Genomic DNA, 19,364 nt, shown 5'->3' on the forward strand with positions numbered 1-19,364 from the left:
CGGAGATGCCGGTGCGGGGCTGCCCCTGCCCCGCTCGGTCCCTGGGGGCGGCCCCCCCAGCCCGGTGCTGCTCGGCTGCCGAGACGCGGCGCCTGGAACCGGCAACGGAGCCTGAGCCGGGGAAACCCCATGGATCCCCCCAGTCCCCCACGGAACGTCCCCTCCTCGGATTTCTCATGGATCCCACATGGCTGCCCTGACCCCGTGGATCCCCCGTGGATCCCTCTCGATATCCCTCCTCGATTCTCCCCGGATGTCCCCACGAGTCCTCCCGGTGGACCATCCCTCCATCCCCTCCCCATGGATCCCGACATTGTCCCCTCCAAGCACCCCTCAGGATCCCCCATGAACACCGCAGCGAATTTCTTATGGATCCCGGCCCCATTCACCCCCAATCCCCTCTTCCCCAGATCCCCCTCCATGGATCTCTCCCTCTATCCCTCCCTGACTCCCCTGATGGATCTTGTCCCACCTCACCCCCGGCTCTGGATCTTCTCCCCATGGATCTTGACGCCCTCTGGATTCCCCCGTATATTTCTCCACATCCCACATGGATCCCCGACCCCTGGACACACCCGCCCGAACTTGATCTTCCCATGGATCTGTATCCATATCCTTCCTCAAGTTCCCTCTGGATTTTCCCACTGACGCCTGTGCTGGGTCCCCCCCTCCCCTCCTCTGTCCGTGGAGCCCGACATGAACCCTGCAGTGGATCCCATTTTGGAACCCTATAGACCCTCCTGTCCCCCATGAATTCCCTTGATCCATGGATTCCCATCCTCTGGATTCTGCCGCCCCCGCCCCACCCCACATGGATCCCCGCCCATAGATGCTCCTAGATCCCTTGCCCCAACGAATTCCTCATTTCCCCCAGATCTCTCTTGATTCTGCCCAACCCATGGATTCCCCTCTTCTCCTGAATTCTCTCTGGAACCCCCATAGGTCCCTCATAGATCCCCCTACATCCCCGTAACATGGGTCCCACCGCATGTCCCCTCCACCCCCCGCTCACGGATCCCCCACCCATGGATCCACCTTATCGATGCCCCCATTCCCCGCCCCTAGATCTCCGACGGATCCCACCCACAGATTTCTCTCCATCTCCCACTCGTGGAACCCCGAGGGATCTCCTCCTCAAGAGTCCCCTCCATCCCCCATCCGTGGATTTCCCGTCTCCCGGGACCGCCCCGTGCCCGCCCCCGGACGGGACCCGCCTCCCGCCCCCGCCGGGCGGTCCCGCCCCGGCCCGGCCCCGCTCCCGCTCCCGCTCCCGGCGCGGCGATGGCGGCCCCGGTGCGGGACCCGGCCCCGGTGCGGGACGCGGCCTCTGCCAGCAGCGCGGGCCCGTGGTCGCTGCGGCACCTGCACCTGGAGCTGAGCGTGTCCTTCGCGGCCGCGGGCCCGGGGCGGCTGCGGGGCCGAGCGCGGCTGGAGCTGCGGTGCGAGCGGGCCGGAGCGGAGCTGAGGCTGGACGCGCACCCCGCGCTGGCCGTGAGCCGCGCCGCGCTCCTGCCGCCGCCGGGCGGGCCCGGGGACGCGGCCGGGCAGGCGCTGCCCGTGGAGAGCCGGCCCTTCGCCAGCTATGGCAGCGCCCTGCACATCGCCCTGCCCCAGGCCCCCCGTGCCGGGCAGCTGCTCACCCTCCTCATCGACTACGAGGCGGGCGAGGGGCCCGGGGTGAGCGGTGGGACACCGGGGAACACCGGGCCCGGGAGGGGGTGTAGGGGGTGTGGGAGGACACCGGGGAACACCCGGCCCGGGATAAGCAGGGTGGGTCCAGGAAACACCGAGCCCGAGGGGTGACCAGGTGGATGGAAGGGACGCCGAGCCCGGTAGGATGCACGGACTGGGAGGACACTGGGTGTAGACTGGGGGCCGCCAGACCCGCCTGGAGCTGGGGGGGTGGTCCAGGGGACACCAGGCCTGGCGTGGGCAAAGCACCCCCGGGTGAGGAGCCCCTTCCCAGCTCCCACAAGGAGCAGCTGTGGTCGAGCCGCCTCTCACTGGGGTCCTGGTCCCTCCCCAGGTGTGCTGGCTGTCCCCTGAGCAGACGGCGGGGAAGCAGAAGCCCTACATGTACACACAGGGCCAGGCTGTGCTCAACAGGTCCTTCTTCCCCTGCTTCGACACTCCTTCAGTCAAGTTCACCTATTCAGCCACCGTGAAGGTAAGTGGAGCCCCAGGAGCAGAACCCTCCCTGAGTGCAAAGTTTGCTGGGGAAGAAAGTCCAGAGGAGGCCGTGGAGATGATCCAAGGGCTGGAGCACCTCTGCTCTGGAGCCAGGCTGGGAGAGCTGGGGATGCTCACCTGGAGAAGAGAAGGGGCTCCAAGTGAGCTGGAGAGGGACCTGGGACAAGGATCTGGAGTGCCAGGACAAGGGGGAATGGCTCCAAACTGCCATAGGACAGGGATAGATGAGATAATGGGAAGGAATTCTTGGCTGTGAGGGTGGAGATGCCCTGGCACAGGGTGCCCAGAGAAGCTGTCCCATCCCTGGAAGTGTCCAAGGCCAGGTTTGATGGTGCTTGGAGCAGCCTGGGCAAGGGGAAGTTGTCCCTGCCCATGGCAGGTTGTGAGACAAGATGATCTTTAATGTCCCTTCCAGGTTCATCTGTTCTGAGCTGTTGGGTCCCTTGCAGGAAATGTGCCAAAGCACTGGGGCATTACAGCAGGGACACTGCTTCAAACCCTCCTCCTCAGGCCCCAGCTGAGAAATCACTCTGTACTTGGGCTGTTTTTCCTCTTATGTGCCCTTTTGGATGAAGACAAGCAGCCCCAGGGTGCTCCTGCCTCTCCCCAGCTGCAGTGCTGCTGCCCAGGAGTGGATGCATGTGCTGGCCTGGCTGTCCTGCCCAGAGCTCCTGGCGTTTATTGCAGAAAGAGCTGAGTTTGGGGGAAAGCAGCTGGAGGAGGGTGATGGTGCTGGGCCATGCTGGGTCCTGGTGGCAGTTCTGGAGCTGCCAAACTTCCAGGAAGGAGCAGCTACTGATCCCCAAAGATCACATTAAATCCAGATTCCCTCCTTGCCTGTGTGTGGACATGTGGTGCTGCTGGCACTGGGCCACTGCAGCGTGCTGGCCTGCTGTGGGCAAGGGGAACTGCTTAATGACACCAAGCCAGTGCCAGTGGCACCAGGATTGATTTAGTTGGCTCTCCCAGGGCAGAGCCCCTCTGGTGCCACAGGGTGAGCGTGGGATGGGGCTGTTGCTGCGCTCTGGTGTGATGCTCTGTACCAAGGAAATTGTATTCCCTGTGTACCATGGGGCTCACCCCCTGTTTGGGGTAGGGGACACTGGATCAGTCCCCCTGGGCTCAGCCCAAGCTGGTGGATTTGCTATGGGTTCTACGCTTGCTTGGGAACAGGAAGAATGAGTTGTTGTGCAAGAACTGGGAGGGGAGCCAGCAGCTGAGGGATCTGCATCCTCTGCCCTTCCACACCTGCAGCTCCAGCATTTCCTTATCTCCTGGTAGCTCCAGGAGCACCTGGGGCAGTTCCAGGTATCCCAGTATTGCAGAGATGCAGCTGGGATCCCAAGTGTGAGCTCAGGGTGTTCCTGCTCTGCTCCCCAAAGCCTGCAGTGCCCTCAACCCCAGCATCTTCAGGCTGGTATGCATTTGTCATCAGACACTGTGGCATCCCAGCTGGCTTAGCTGGCCTCCCACTGTGTGTGCTGTGGATCTAATGGATGGTTTTATCCACGTGTTCAGGTCCCTGAGGGCTTCACAGCTGTGATGAGTGCCACGAGCTGGGAGAAGCAGAAGGATAACACCTTTGTATTCAAGATGTCCCAGCCAATCCCCTCCTACCTGATCGCTCTGGTTGTTGGGGACATCGTGTCTGCTGATGTTGGCCCAAGGTAAAGCTCAGGAGGGCTCCAGAGCTGTGGGAGCTTCATGGTGAAGCTCCTGTGGCTGCCACCTCCTGCCTCTCCCTGCTCTGTGGGGCTCTGGAGAGCAGAGGTTCTGGCCATAAACATGGCACAGTCAGTCCTTGTCTCTGTCACCAGATCGTGGGCTCACAGGGTGAGGGTCCTTCTCAAACTGGAGAGAGAGAAGGAGCCTTGATGCTGAGTTCCCTCACCTTCAGGAGGGTCCCTGGCTCTGCTCATGTTACCCTGCACGAGAATGAGGGCAGTGGGTCCCTGTGCTTGGAGCATCCCACATTTCCTCACAGGCTGGTGCTTTCTTGAGTTCTTGGCTGCCACTGCAGCCATATAAAAGCCCTTTGACATTCAGACAAGGAAAGAAATCAAAACAATTTGCACTATTGACCTCTTTAGAAGCCTTTATTAGCAGGGTTTTATTTTCCTTTGGAATAAACCTGTGCAATTTCTGTCTGATGAAGCAACAAGGTGAAAGTCCCCTAATGGTTAAAATTCCTTTTCTCTGCACTTGGCCAGGAGCCGCGTCTGGGCCGAGCCCTGCCTGATCGAGGCTGCCAAGAAGGAGTATGATGGGGTGATTGAGGAGTTCCTGGAGGTTGGAGAGAAACTCTTTGGACCTTATGTTTGGGGCAGGTATGGCTGGAAAGTTCCTGAAGGATCTGGTTCCCCAGGGACAGGGAGAGAGTTTCCTTCTGTCCCCAGCCCCGTCTTCAGGAGGAGTGGGGTCTGAGCCCGGCCTTCCCTGGCAGGTATGACATCCTGTTCATGCCGCCCTCCTTCCCCTTTGGTGGAATGGAGAACCCCTGCCTCACCTTCGTCACGCCGTGCCTGCTGGCCGGGGACCGCTCCTTGGTGGACGTCATCATCCACGAGATCTCCCACAGCTGGTTTGGCAACTTGGTCACCAACGCCACGTGGGGCGAGTTCTGGCTGAACGAGGGCTTCACCATGTACGCCCAGAGACGCATCTCCACCGAGGTCTACGGTGCGTGGCCGTGCCTGGCTGTGGGGTGCTGAGCCCTTGTGGGGCTGGGCTCTGTGTCCCACAGCTCAGCACGTCCCTCCAAGTGCCACTGGGGACGGAGCCTGTGCATCTCAGGAGAGGTGAAGGGCAGCAGCTGCAAGGTCCTGTGAAAACTGAGTAGGTTTAGATAAGATATTGTGAGTTTGGGGAGGCCCTGGCACAGGTGACCCAGAGAAGCTGTGGCTGCCCTATCCCTGGAAGGGTCCAAGGCCAGGTTGGATGGGGCTTGGAGCCACCTGGTCTAGTGGAAGGTGTCCTGGCCATGGCAGAGGGTGAAACGAGGTGATCTTTAATGTCCCTTCCAGCCCAAACCAGTCTGTGATTTCTGGTGGCCTTTGCTCTGAGATGGAGCAAAAATTCCTGCAACCCCTGGCAGGAATATGGGCACTGTGCCCTTGCCTCACCTTCCTCATCCTCCTGCAGCTCCCATGTGGAGCTGATACCAGTCCTGAGCTCCCCCCTGGACAGTCCTGTCCAGAAGCTCGTGTTCACAGCACCTGCAGCGCCTGCAGTGCCCTCAGTGCTCCCAGTGCCCGCAGTGCTCCCAGTGCTCCCAGTGCCCGCTGTGCCCACAGTGCTCACAGCGCCCGATGTGCCTGCAGTGCTCCCAGTGCTCCCAGTGCTCCCAGTGCCCGCAGTGCTCCCAGTGCTCCCAGTGCCCGCAGTGCTCCCAGTGCTCCCAGTGCCCGCTGTGCCCACAGTGCTCTCTGTGCCCGCAGTGCCCGCAGTGCTCCCAGTGCTCCCAGTGCCCGCAGTGCGCAGGGGTCTGGCCGGGCTCCCCGAATGCCTCCTCTTGTCTCTGCCCAGGTTTGCCCTACACCTGCCTGGAGGCTGCCACGGGAAGGGCCCTCCTGCGCCAGCACATGGACGCCACCGGGGAGGATCACCCGCTCAACAAGCTGCGGGTGGTGATCGAGCCAGGTCTGAGGGTGCTCCTGGGCTCGGGGCAGTGGGGTGCTGACAGGGGAGCTGGGGGGAGCTGGGCTGTTCCACTGCCAGTGACACCAGCGTGGGTGATGGGACCCGGAAGGGATGGGATAGGCCGTGCCCAGCACAGATCTTGGTGCACGTGAGGGATGTGTTGTTTTGCAGGTGGGCAGAGATTTCTGAGGGTTTTGCCTTTTTCTAGGGGTCAATCCAGATGACACGTACAACGAAACACCCTATGAGAAGGGATACTGCTTTGTTAGCTACTTGGCCCATCTTGTGGGCAACCAGAGCAAGTTTGATGCCTTCCTCCAGGTGGGTGTGAGCTGCAAAGTCATCCAAAATGCCACAGCAGGAGCCAGGGCACAGCAGGACCCTGGGAAGGACAGGCTGAGAGGATGGCTGGGGAGAGGAAGAAGAGGTGGGAAACAGGAATGTGAATAGGGGAATAAAGATGAAGGCAGAGCCTAGCCTTGTGCTAGCAGCAGGTGCTGGGAATGTTGAGGGGTATCCCTGGGGATGCAGGGTGCTGGAATGGGTTCCCCCATGAGGTGGAGCACACAGAGGGTTGGGCAGCACTGCTGGGGTGAGTGTCTGGCAGCAGCTCCATCTGTCCCCACAGGCCTACGTGAACCGGTTCAAGTTCCAGAGCATCACTGCAGATGACACCCTCGGGTTCTTCCTGGAGTACTTCCCAGACCTGAAGGAGAAAGGCGTGGACTCCATCCCAGGTCAGCACAGCGTCATCCTGGCCAGGGAGCAGGGGCTGCCACGTCACAGCCCCGCACCCGTGGGTGTCATTGCTGCCCATGTCCCCCAGAGCCTGTGCTCGTGGGTTTGTGTGTTTCACTGGAGATGCTGTTGCTGCCAGCCCAGCTCTGTTGGAGGAGCCATGGATGGCACTGGCCAGCTGGGATCAGGCCCAGGCTTGGGCATGTGCCAGCTCAGCCTGATTTTTTTCCATTCAAACCCAGTCCTTGCTCTGCAGTTGGGTGCTGTTTCATGGGGTGTCCATGACTCAGCCTGGTGAGTCTGGTGAGCACTGGGATCAGGCCCAGCCTTGCTGGAGATCCAGGCTTGGCAGGAACTTTCTGTGCTGGAGCCAGCTCATCCTGCTGGTGGTGCTGGGGCTGATACCCACAAGCACACCCTGAAGCCATGTGTCTGATGGCCTCACCCCATTAGTTTGTGGTGGTCCTCAGGCAGGTTTGGTGGCACTGGGGGAAGGCAGTGGGGGGTCTGAGCAGCAGCACCTGGTATGGGGCTCAGGGATCTGTTCCCAGCTCTCCCTCCTGCCTCCTGCAGGGTTTGAGTTTGACCGCTGGCTGAACGTGCCAGGCTGGCCGCCCTACCTGCCTGACCTGTCGCCGGGGCAGCAGCTGATGAGGCCGGCGGATGAGCTGGCAGAGCTCTGGGCAGCCGATGGTTTGAACATGGAGGCGATCGAAGCCGTGGACATCATGGGCTGGAGGACATACCAGCTGGTCTATTTCCTGGATCAGGTCCTGCAGAAATCCCCCCTGCCTGAAGGTGAGTGAACTCTCGGGGCTCTGGTGCCCAGAGGAGACACAGGGTGAGGTACCCCAGTGCAGCCAGTTGGCTGAGGATGTGAAGGCTCATCAGGGGGGACACACATGGGTGTGTGGCCATCAGCCCCTCTCCAACTGCTCTGTGGCTGCTGGTTCCAGGGGAGCCTCAGTTGGTGTGGTGGAGGATGGAGAGCCAGGGTAAGCATGTCCCTCCATTTGTGGGGACATGTGCAGTTCTGCTGTCCCCAGGCTGGCTCTGCTGGGTGGTCCCTGTGTCACCACAATTCTCCTTGCCCTCTTTGCTGAGGAATCTCCCCCCACTTTGTACTGGCACCCCAAGCCACCAGCACATGGCCCTGCAGGGCTGCCCAGCGTGGAAGGCCCAACATGGGCACCATCCTGCCCAGAGCCAGCAAGTGCCTGGGGTGCTCCAGAACTGGGGGTGGGGGGTGCTTGGGCAAGGGCTAGGACTGACCCAAAGCTGGGAGGATCCCAGAGAATTTGCAGCACAGCTGGGATGGACTCAGGGTTCCCTGGGAGCTGGGTCAGAGCCTCATGGGGGATGGTGACCGCTGTCCTCTCACAGGCAATGTGGAAAGGCTGAGCAAGATGTACCCCAAGATCTCCAAGGCCCAGAACGCTGAGCTGCGACTGCGCTGGTGTCAGATTGTCCTCAAGAACAACCTGGAGGCTGAGTACAGCAAAGTCAAGGACTTCCTGCACAGCCAGGTTTGTCCCTGGGCAGTGGTGGCAGTGCCCAGCAGCATGCCAGTGGGGAGAGAAGGGCACAAGGCCTTCAGTGCCAGAGAGACAGGGGTTGGCCCTTGCTTCTGACAGTCCCACAGCATGGTTTGGCTTGGAAGGGACCTTAAAGCTCATCTTACTCCACCCCATGCCACAGGCAGGGACACCTTCCACTAGATCAGGCTGCTCCAAACCCCATCCAACCTGGCCTTGGACACATCCAGGGATGTGCCAGGGCCTCACCACCCTCACAGGAAGAATTTCTTTTCAATATCCCATTGAATCCTGCTGTCTGGCAATGGGAAGCAAGTCCCCATTGTCCTGTCACTCCAAAGTCCCATGGCACTGCAAGGGGCTCTGAGCTCTCCCTGGAGCCTTCTCTTCTCCAGGTGAACACCCCCATCTCTCCCAGCATGGCCCCAGAGCAGAGGGGCTCCAGCCTTGGAACAGCTCCATGGACTCCTCTGGACCTGCTCTGTCCATGTGTGTCTTGTGCTGCTGTAGACTCCAGAGCTGGATGCAGTGCTCCAGTGCTGGGAGTTATGAGAGGGCAGAATTGTTCACCTGCTGCCCACACTGCTGGGGATGACCCTCTGACACAGTTGGCTTTCCAGGCTGGGAGAGCACATGGCCAGGTCACACCCAGTTTGTCACCCAAGTCCTCTGAAGGGCTGCTCTCCACCCCTCCATCCATCCCATCCTGACCCAGGTGCAGGACCCTGCACTTGGCCTTGTTGAACTTCATGAACTTCTCAGGGTCTGCTCCTTCTCCAAGGTCCAGGTGTTCTCCCCTCTCCAGGTGCTGTGGTGCTAGGAGCTGCCCATGGCAGCATTCTTTGTCTGGTCCCATTGCCATGTGCTCTGTGCCTTGCTAAGAGCAGGCTGATGCTGGAGGCATCCTGGGGATGGGGAGGGGAATGTGGGGTGTCACCCCCGGGCCTGGGGCAGAACCTGGGCCATAACTGCTCTGTCTCCCTGCAGGGCAAGCAGAAGTACACGCTGCCCCTGTACCGTGCCATGTGGGGTGGCTCTGAGGCCACCCGGGCCCTGGCCATGGAGATCTTCTCTGCTACGGCCCCCCAGCTCCACATCAACGTCCAGAACTATGTCAAGAAGATCCTGGGCTTGGGGGGTGCTGAGGCCTGAGGCAGCCTGGGCTCTGCTTCCTCTGCCACTGTTCTGCTGGCAGGACCTCAGTGCCTCCCTCTCACTGCACATTTCCTTATTAAAATGTGTAATTTTTTTCTCAGTGTTCTTCCTGTTCCCAGTGAGCCACGGGCCACCTCAGAGTGACTCCCTACCCCACTGCCAGCCCTGCTCTGGGCACTTGGGGTGCTGCTGGCTTCTCTCCATGCTGGCACTGGAGGGATGGGGGGCTTGGCCTTAGTGCCTGCAGGGCTGGAGCAGCTCCTGGCCCTGATCCAGCTCCTTGCTAGGCTCTGCCCAGCTGTCACAGGTCCTGTGTGACAGGGGGGACAGGGAGAGCTGGTGCAGTGTGGCAAAACTGGGACCTCCTGGCTCCAATGCCCTGAGCTGCTGCACCAGAGGAGTTGGGGATTGCTTCTCCACCTTGCTTTTTGCCACCATGCTGGGGCTCACACTGGGTTGGAGGAAAGGGGTGCTCCTGCTCTCCCACCAGCAGTCCCAAGGGCTTTAAAGAGCCAGTGGGGCCTGCAGGGGGAAGAGACTGTAGGAATAAGCTGGACAGCCCCAATGTTCCTTATTCCTTATCAAATGCAGGTATATGACTGCACAAATTCCAGTACAAAACTGCCCAAGGAGTTTTGCAGTTTTTGCAGGAGCCTCAGTAACCTGAGATCCTGCTGGCCATGATGGTACCAAGGTGGTGATAACAAGAACACCTAACTGTCCTGGGAAGCTCATGTGTACCCCACAGTCTGTGTGCTCCCTACAACACCTCCCATCCTGTGATCTCCTAGGAAACTTGGGGATGTCCTCTCAGAGGTGCACTGTCCTGCCACTCTGCACAACACCAGCCCAGAGGCAAATCTCAGTGGGCACAAGTTTTCACACTAAATCTCTGACTTAGCACTCTGGTGCCTACAGCTGTGACTGAATCCAACCCCCTGCTAAAGCCAAGACCCCGCAGTGCACGCTCAGAGGGTGAGGAGGTTGCACATTTCCTCACAAGTGGGCTCAGGATTTAGAGGGCTGGTTATGGCATGGTTGAAACCAAGCTGTTCAGCCTGAGAAAATGCTTCCCTGGGCAATGGGTGTCCTCTAGTGGATCAGCATTACTGGAAATAGACTGTAGTGTTGTTAAAAGTTGCAGTGTAGATAGAACCTTTCTCCAGCTGCCAATCTGGTTTCCCAGGGAACACAGAGCCTGTCAGTACAATTATCATGACCTCTGGTTTAAAAGGTGCCCTTGGCTCTCAGAAGCACCTGTCACCTCTGGTCTGACTCACCTGAGCAAGCCAGCAGGGAGACAGACAGGGTGGTCCCTCGAGCACTTCCCTTGGATTAAACAGGTGACATGTTCTCCACTGCACAGACTGTGATACCCTTGCACACCAGAGCATGTGCAGGTGTGTCAGGCTGTGGGATGCTGACAAGGAGCTCACAACTGCTGCTCCAGGAACACCTCACTGAATGAAAATCATGGCTGCAAGGGTGGGAATATGAGGGTTGGGAGCTGCATGTCTCAGCAGGGATCCTGCACCACTCCAGCTTCAGACAAGCAGAGAGCAGCCCCTCTGCAGCTGAAGCAGGACAAGGTTTTGATTTCCGGCTTTCACTCCCTCCCAGAGCAGCTCCAAGGGCTCTGGGCAGGGCTGGGACAGTTCCACCACCAGAGACTTTACCAACACCACATTTCTGGTGCTCTCCAATCAACACCATCCAGCTGTGAGAAGAGGTGAAGCTCCTCTCCTCTCCTGTGCAGTGTGGGAAGCATCCAGCACAGAGCTGGGGGCTGCAAGGGGAGGAAACAGCAGCTGCTCCTGCATGGGCTGGGAAGGGCACTCTGCCTTCATTCACCTTCCTGCAAAGACAAGGGCTCACAGAGACACTTCAATATAAAATTAGTAACAAGATGTAACACACTTATTTTTAACAATGTGACCTTCATCAAGTGCAGAACGTTTTTTGCTTAGTTTTTTTCCAAAATGAAATCCAAGTTAATAATGAAATGCCAGGAGATGTTAATTCTTTATTAACAAATAGATTTAGAAAGGCTTAGCAAGACAGGATTAATGGATTTGATGGTCAGAGAGGACTGCTATAATCTTCCAGTCTGACCTGCTGCAGAGCATAGGTCTGGATTCCCACAGCCCACCAATCTGGGCAGTTGCACAGGGGTTTATCTGTTAATCCACACCATGGAGGCTCTGAAAAGTCAATGCATTCTGGTCCAAGGTCCAGTCTCCCTGTGAACACCACGTGCTCTTGCTCCCAGTTTCGTTCTGACTTCCCCTTACAGCCCTTGGGGCTGCGTCAGCTGAAGCTCTTTAAATAGTATTTTTAAATATTGTGTTTCAAAGGATTAGAGACTCTTACTCATGACTGCTTGATTTTACAGTATGAAAGTAATAATGGGCTTGATTATGAACTTAGTAACTCCCCAAACCATGTGGAATTAATTCAGGCCCGCAAGGATTTCAAGTCTACATTTGGGTAACAAATGTAACAAAGTCCAAATGCTGCACAAAGGTACAAACCCAGAAAATCCAGAGAGAGCACCTCAGCTGTCCCTGCTCCTCCAGGCCTGCTGTAGTGTGCAGACACTGAGCTCCTCCACGTGTAACAGTAAACCAGAGCCAGCTCTAAAGTGCCCGTGTTTTTCAGGAAAAAATGAGAAGGTGGATTACCAAGGCATGTCATATGTCTGCACTCAGCTCTGCACACTGCTTGTCTGAGATGTGGGTAGCTAAGGAATCTATGATGTCAAGGAGGAGGAGCTGACTGAGCGAGCGGAGATTTGGCAACTTGGAGACCTTCAAGGAAAACAAAACAGAAAAAAACAGGAAGAAATTAAAACCCTCCCCAAATCACAGCTCATGTATTCCCCTTCTACCCAAGACACCCCACAGCAAGTCTGGCTGGGCACTGATGGTGTGAGATCCCAGCTGTGGGGCTGGACTGCAGGGAACACACCATGGGGCTCCAGTCAGGGCTTAGAACCAAATTCAGACTGCTGGGAGTGGAGAGGAGGAGGAATCTGCCCCCAGAGCTGCCCCTCTGTTGGTACAGACAGCCCCACTGCTACAGGACACTGACTGAGCACTCTCCTAACAGCAATGCTGGGCACCAGCACAGTCTGAACTCTGAGATCTGTGGTTTAGAACTGAAAATGTGACTCAGGGCCTGATCCCTTTGCTCCTGTGCTCCTGAGGAACAGCTCTTCTCAGTGTCCATGCTGGTTCTGCTGGCATTCTTCCTGCAGTCAAAGCAGGTCACTGGAGCACTTGCCAATGAAAACCTCCACCACATCAGACAGAGGAGAATGAATCTACAACAAACTTCATGCTTTGGGACTGTTCAGAAGCTCAACTGTTAGCAAAAAGGAGCCCTACACATTCCATCTTTCCCCTCAACCTCATGGTAAGGAGCCAGTAATCCCTCTGTCTAGAGGCATTAACACACCCCCAGCCTCCAGGCAGACTGTACCCAAGTGACATTATCACCTGGCTCTAGGGAGCTGCACTGGGATAAAGAATAAAGATGTCCCAAGCAACCTTTGAAGGCCAGGAAGGAAATGGCTGAGGATGCTTTCAGAAAGAGCTCAGGATATGCTTGTAGCGATATCCCCAGTCTAAGGATCTGCCAGGACTGGGATGGAGAGAGACCCCCTTAGCACTGGTGGGATCCTGCCCCCACCCCAGGCACGCACTGCAGAACAGATCAGGGTGTCACTACAAACATGTCACAACAGCAGGTTTATTAGGGGTTTTATACAACACTGATACACAAGAGCCTGAAAACACATTGCCCAAAGCAGTGAACCTCTGGCAAACAGCTCTTCAGTAATGCTCCTGCTGTGGGGAAAACTCCTTAACAACCCAAACCCAGAACAGCTTTAAGTAACTGGAGGAACAGGAGATCCCACAGCCAGGGGCCCAGCCTGCCTGAGCTCCGGTGACCCACCGGGCTTGTGCCTGAGAACAAATCCCCCTCAGAGCCTGTGGCTGGCCCAGGAGCAGAGAATGTCCGTGCCCAGCCACACTGAGTCACCCAGCCCAGGCCAAGAATCACACACTGAGGCCTCTCAGGCCAAGGGAAAACATTGCATAATTGAGATTTCTCCGTGCACATCTGCTTGACAGTCTTCCAGACACGTTTTGATGAACACTGTTCTACCAGTCAAGAGTTGAAATAAAAAACATTTCCCCACATCCTGGTGAGGAAGTACAGCTGAGGAACGCCCTCCAGCTCCCACTGCTGCCTCCCAGTGTTGCAATATCCACTTCCCCCTGTTCGTTCTGGGGAGAATCACACCTCTTTGTCTTCCTGTGGCCTCCACAGGGAAGTGATACTTCATACTGTGATATTTCAGCCCTCAGCAGCTGCAAGGCACTGACCCCAACCCCAGGGATTGTCCTGTACCCTGCAGTGGGACCATTCCCCATCCCTGCTGAACTAGGCTGCTCCACAGGACTCATGGGGACAGAAGGAAACAGGCAGGATGAAGGCAGGGGCTGCAACCTCACGCTGTGGACTCTCCTCTGGGAGTGATTTCTGGATTCTGGCTCCACTCTCCATGCTTTTTATGCAATTTCAGTTATTTCTGAATGTAAAATGCGTCACGCTCCAGCAACTTTGGCATTTAATAAGAGCCTGAACACCATACTGTCTTCTCTCCAGACACTAATGGGACACAGCAGTGCTCTTTTTCCCCAGGAGGATTGTGAGTTTAAATATACAAAGGAGAGCGAGCTACTTGAATATTAACTAGGGAATTATTATCAGTATGTGTGTAGCATCCAGAAATCCCAATTCCTATGATTTACCTACCTATTTCAGCAATGCTAATGACATGAGCAATGAACTGATGACATGCTGGGGAACTCTTATGGAGGGATCACATCTCATATGAACAATTAAATGCCAATATCCTTATTCTCTCAAGGGAGGACAGGAGTATCATCAGCACATCAGGCTCTTGACCTTTCCTGCCACTAATGTATAATCCCATCGAAACAGAACCACAGAATTTTTAAGATTGGAAAGGACCTCTAAGACCATGGAGTCCAACTGTTGAACATGGAAATCACAGAGAGCCCAGCCAGGACTGGGTAATTTGTTTTAGAGCACATGACAATAAAACATGTATGATAGAGAATACTTCAAGGGAAGTATGAGGAGCACACTGGTAACTGCTAGTGAGGGAGAGATCTGTGCTCTCAACATACAACAAACTTACCCTGCTATACACACACCAACCCAATGAGGGCATGGCACTAAATTAACAGAACAACTGGAAATGGAAGCAGTTTTGGGTAACTTCTGCTTGGAAGGGCTTCACATTTCTAGACTAGGTTGTTCTAGTCTTTAATTTACTTTGGTGTGAGAAGTGTGCCTAGCAGTCCTGTCAGTGAGCATCAGTAACATGCAGCCAGCTCTCAGCTGTCTCACATGAGGAAGAATTAAACATATTTCTATATGAACATGTCTTTAACCAAGGCAGTGACAGAGGACAGCAGCTCTCAAAAGCCACAGAAAAGATGCAACCAACCTTGGTGAACTGATGAACGATGATGTGCAGGCAGTGCCTCTTCATGTCCAGGGCCTGGGTCTTGTCAGCTGCCTCTAAAATCTAGAGCAGGAACAAAAATGTGATTTCTGTTCTGCACAGCTCAGATGCACAGTTCTGACCCAGAGCAGGTAACTCCTCTTAGCAACATCTCCATTTTGCATTACAAACTGAATCTTTTCTGAACTATTCAAAAATCAGCCTTGGATTTAAAATGTATGGAGTCCTCAAGAGCTTATCAGCAGGAATTGCTTCTGCTTGTGCTGCAGAGGTTCAGGCTGTCTGCCTGGTAGCTGGCATCGACTTTCTTACCACACAATATCTTTTGCTAGCTCAAACTCTACTGCCAGATCCTGTCAGCATCACTGATAAAACAAGACTAATGTCTGTCACCTGCAGACCATCATTTGCCATTTGCCCTGGAACAAGTGTCTGCCAAAAAGGGTTTACAGTTGAGTGCTGAGCACGTGGTTGTCCTAGAAAGACTTTTAGAAACACAGTTCTGTAATGGGGGAGGGGAGCTCAGGAGGAGCCAGGTGAGCAGTACCTGCTGAACCCTGCAGCACAGGAACAGAAGAGACACAGTACCAGGTAAGGAACAATGCTGCTGAAGGCTGGGCTCCTACACATGTCTTCACACAGGGCCACTGCCACTGGAAGGGTCTGGGCAGTCCCAGAGACCTGGCACTGGAGTTACCCACTTGACCAGATCCCTTGGCTTTCCTCTGAGTGACTAACTCAAGTGCTTGGGGACAATTACCTGGAGCACATTCTCCACTGTGACATTCATTTCCAGGTTCTGCTTACAGTAGGCCTGGAGCCTGTTGTTGGAGAAGCCATAGTAGTAAGGTGCTGCAAAGAGGTATCTGTTCATCCCATTGAGGAATAAACCAGAAAGAGAAGGTGAGAGCACTGATGGCAAACAAATCCCTGTGAGGAATGAAGTACAGAGCCTGCTGGTGCCCCCCTGACAGACCACCCTCTCTGTGCCATGTCTGTGCCAGGCAACCCAAAGCAAAAGGAAGGTGACCTGCTGGACATGCACTAAGACAGATCCTCCAATTCCTTCGAATCTAAGGATACAGGGAGTCCTCAGGAGGCATGTTCACTTCTCCATAATAGATGTATCTAAGCATGGACTCAAATGCTTGCTTGCTGGGAACCATTTCGCCTATAGAAATGTTCACTTGCCCATCTTCTGGCATGAAGGAACGGAACATGGCTTCAAAGTAACTGGAAAGAGAAATAAAACTGATATAACACATTCTGCAGACAGATGGTTTAACCCAGTATTGTTCAAAGGCTGCTATTCAGAACTGCAGCTTCCAAAGCAACACATTCCAGTGACATCCTGGGCAAAAACACTGCTCATTTATTTTTTCATGTATGTCTGCCAGTGAAAACTCCAAATATAATCCCCCTAATTACCATCAGAACTACCTGAAATTTGTCTGTTTCTTGAAAATTAGGACACATGGTGCTTTGCTTTTTCTCTAATTTGCATAAGATGCAGCAGAGAGCTTAAAGCATTATGAATTTCCTTGGTATCTACAGGCTGCCAATCATCAGGGCTGTTTTAAGAGCTGTGAAATGCTTCTGGTAAAATACCACTGTAACTAATACTGAATATTGTTACTGGGTCTGGAAAAATCTTGTGATGGTATTTGAAATAGAAATTTTATGTGAACACTTAATGTTTGGTGGAACATAAGGTGCAGGTCCACAGAACACACAAGTGCAGGACAAATTCACTTCACCCACATCCTGAGGAGGGAGAACAGTCCCACCATCAGCAGGGTCCTTTCTCTGCATAAAGCATGGGAACACTCTAGTCTCTGTCATGCACCATTTTTTATGTTTATTCATAACCATTATTAAATATCTGAAAGTGAGAAAGAAATTCAAGTTCCACATGATACAATATGAATTGTTCACTGTCAGAAGGCTCCTTCTGACCTCACTGGGCATCTGTTGCTTTCCACTTCACTGAAAGCACTTTAAGTTTTCAATCCTTTTTCCCTTTCTGTGATTTTACAGATGCTTTGTCTTGCAGTGCAGCTTCTCACACACCCTCTGCAGGATCTCTGCAGTTCTAATTTCTTCCTATCTTTCCCTGCTGGGTATCAAATGGAAAAAAAAAAATTAATCACTACTGCTTGAAGGCTTATTACACTCATTGAGCAAAGCTGCATCTTAACACTTCATGCAGATTTAAGTTCCTCCCTGTCTTCTAAACCAAGCCAGCTGAGCAGAGACTGTCCAGCCCTGCAGGGTCCTTCACACACACTCTTGGTACAGTGTTAGGAGCAGGGCTCACCTGGAGCGAGCTGCCAGGATGGCTTTGTGGGCTGGCCGTGGGTGCCCATCTAGGAGCAGGATGATATCACAGAATTCAGTCCCAGCTCCTTCCAGGTAAGCCTTCATGTCCTGAATTAAAGATGTTCCTGAAATTAAACATAATGAAATAAAGACATGATAGTTCCAGGTGACCAGGTATTATTAAATTAATACTTGGTCAAGCCAGAGCTCCAGCCCCTCTTCCCTTTGGGACTCTCAGTGAGAATTTGAGTCAAGTCCTTCATAATCTTGGAGCAAAATGAGTTTCATCCTTCCCCACCACAGCTCATTCCCTACTGGCCCTCCGAGAACCAAACCTGTCAGCTCTGCTTTCTGCCACTGACAGCAAACTCCAGCTGAGGCCACCTCCCCAGAAGATAGGAAAGCTGATTTTTCCCCTCCCTTTGCACTATTTCCAACCACAAGGAATATAAAATTTTGTGTCTTAACGAAAAATCTTTCCCAAATCAGCAACAGAGGCTTCTTTTATCCAGTATTTTAATCAACCTTTGTAAACACACAACTGAGAAACAGAGAACATCCAAGTCTGCTCTAAATCATATTTTGAAAGTTCATCTTTCAGTTTTTAATGTTTGAGTCTCTCACACCATTCCAGCTCTGCATACAGAACTGGCTGTGCCACCTTCCCAGCCAGTGCACCTTGGCCCCCTGGGACAAATGCCAGCCAAAGTCTTTCCACTTGACCTTCCAGGACTAGCTTCCTTCTCTTTCTCCTCAGTTCCCAATTATTTTTGTGCAGCACTCCACACCAACACTGCCAATGCCTCTGAACTTTGTGGCCTTGGAAAATTTCAATATTACATTCCTTGTGATATGTGTCAGGATGTTAAAATGTTGAGTAAGACTAGTCTCAAATCAGGCCTTGACAAATTCCACAATAAAACTGTAAATCACATCTTTCTCTTCTCCTCCCTATCTCCTGTTCCTTTCACACACACACACAGAGCAGTGCCTTATTCATAAGATCCTCCTCCTTCCTCCTGCTCCTCCTTGGCTGTTACCCTGCTCAGCTCTGTCACCCTTCAGCCACTTAGAGTGACCATTCACTGCCTTTTTTTGATCATTCTTTACACCCTCCTGCTCCTTCTCTCACCTCTCTGAACAGGAACAGGATGTTTTATTGCAAGAAAATGACTGCATTTCTCATGTACTTTGATGGGACACCGTTCTGATGGAAACTCATTGGGAAAAGAACTGTTGTGCTCTGTCTCAGTCCAGGAGAGAGCCTGAGTAAGTTATCCCAGCTGGGAACTGGTGGGCTGCTTCCCAGACATCTCTCCAGGCTAAACAAACCATTAGCAAAGCAAAAGCAGCACATGGAATTAGTCCATAAAGCAGGAAGGTTACCAATGTCGAGTGGCTGGTCAGAGTGCGTTCGGACAGGAGGCTGCTGCTTTCTCCGGACAATCTCCACAATGAGGGATGAAGAAAGATGCTCAAACTCCTTCATCATTATGACTTGATTAAAATGGGATTCCTTCACCACAAAGTTCAGGCAATGTTCCTTAAAAATACACCAGTATTGATTAAGAAATGTATGGTTATTGTTTGAAGTCATCTTACAGCATACCATCAATGTTACATGTTACATATGCCATCTGCCATGCTTCCCTTTGAACCTCCACATGGATCCTGCAGCTGGAATTATCCAACAGTGATATTCTTATCCTTCCTAAATGACTGTTTAGGCTCTTATTTGAACAGGAAATCCAGGACAATTCTAAGCATCTAGAAAAATTTGACTAGAAATATTAACAAGGAAGAGATGAACTGCCCATTGAGCTGTTCCAAAGCTTTCTAAAACAGGTATCTCAGGAGATACTGAAAACTTCACAGAGATAATGAAGATTGGTTGCTATCTCATAACTTTTAACATAATTAGACACCAGAAGTTAATTAAAAGGATGAAGAGATCTTAACTCTTGACACTCTCCACCAAGGGTTCAAAGAGCTTACAGGATTCCTTGTGTGAGTTTTGCCTGAATCTTTTCCACAAACACAGCAAACAGTTCAATGAAAATCAGTGTCATGAAAAGGTGACAAATGAACCAGACCTAATGCTAATCAGTTAGAGACAAAAAAAGAGCACTTCATTTCCCAGTATGAACCAAGGCTTCCCCTCAAGACACTTTTACAAGCAATAAATGCAATCTGCACCAGCTCACCGTAAGGTGGATACAAGTTTA

At 53.5% G+C, this 19,364-nt stretch overlaps 2 protein-coding genes across 2 annotated transcripts in view; one reads left to right on the forward strand and one right to left on the reverse strand.

Moving 5' to 3' along the window:
- The first annotated feature begins 1,252 nt into the window (after positions 1-1,252).
- On the forward strand, positions 1,253-9,357 carry RNPEP (arginyl aminopeptidase). The gene is made up of 11 exons (XM_015650716.2): positions 1,253-1,677; positions 2,027-2,167; positions 3,709-3,857; positions 4,401-4,517; positions 4,634-4,869; positions 5,716-5,829; positions 6,038-6,150; positions 6,458-6,566; positions 7,141-7,365; positions 7,951-8,093; positions 9,090-9,357. The coding sequence occupies exons 1-11, from the start codon at positions 1,282-1,284 to the stop codon at positions 9,252-9,254; spliced, it is 1,908 nt and encodes a 635-aa protein (XP_015506202.1). The 5' UTR covers positions 1,253-1,281; the 3' UTR covers positions 9,255-9,357.
- A 1,898-nt stretch (positions 9,358-11,255) lies between these two features.
- Positions 11,256-19,364, reverse strand: part of LZTR1 (leucine zipper like transcription regulator 1) — a 34,967-nt gene continuing 26,858 nt past the window's right edge. Inside the window, exons 15-20 of the mRNA XM_015650715.2 lie at positions 18,526-18,682; positions 17,138-17,264; positions 15,904-16,053; positions 15,581-15,686; positions 14,803-14,883; positions 11,256-12,064 (exon numbers count right to left, since the gene is read on the reverse strand). Coding sequence (XP_015506201.1) covers positions 11,948-12,064; positions 14,803-14,883; positions 15,581-15,686; positions 15,904-16,053; positions 17,138-17,264; positions 18,526-18,682 — 738 coding nt within the window. The 3' untranslated portion in view covers positions 11,256-11,947. The remainder of the gene's footprint in view (positions 12,065-14,802; positions 14,884-15,580; positions 15,687-15,903; positions 16,054-17,137; positions 17,265-18,525; positions 18,683-19,364) is intronic.

The sequence above is a fragment of the Parus major genome, chromosome 26 (assembly GCF_001522545.3).
Source record: "Parus major isolate Abel chromosome 26, Parus_major1.1, whole genome shotgun sequence".
NCBI classification, from domain to species: Eukaryota; Metazoa; Chordata; class Aves; order Passeriformes; family Paridae; genus Parus; species Parus major.

Coding starts and splice junctions, on each gene's coding strand:
- RNPEP (XM_015650716.2), top strand. CDS start 1,282: ATGGCGGCCCCGGTGCGGGACCCGGCCCCGGTGCGGGACGCGGCCTCT. Junction 3,858..4,400: donor TCTGCTGATGTTGGCCCAAG/GTAAAGCTCAGG, acceptor GCACTTGGCCAG/GAGCCGCGTCTGGGCCGAGC. Junction 8,094..9,089: donor AGGACTTCCTGCACAGCCAG/GTTTGTCCCTGG, acceptor GTCTCCCTGCAG/GGCAAGCAGAAGTACACGCT.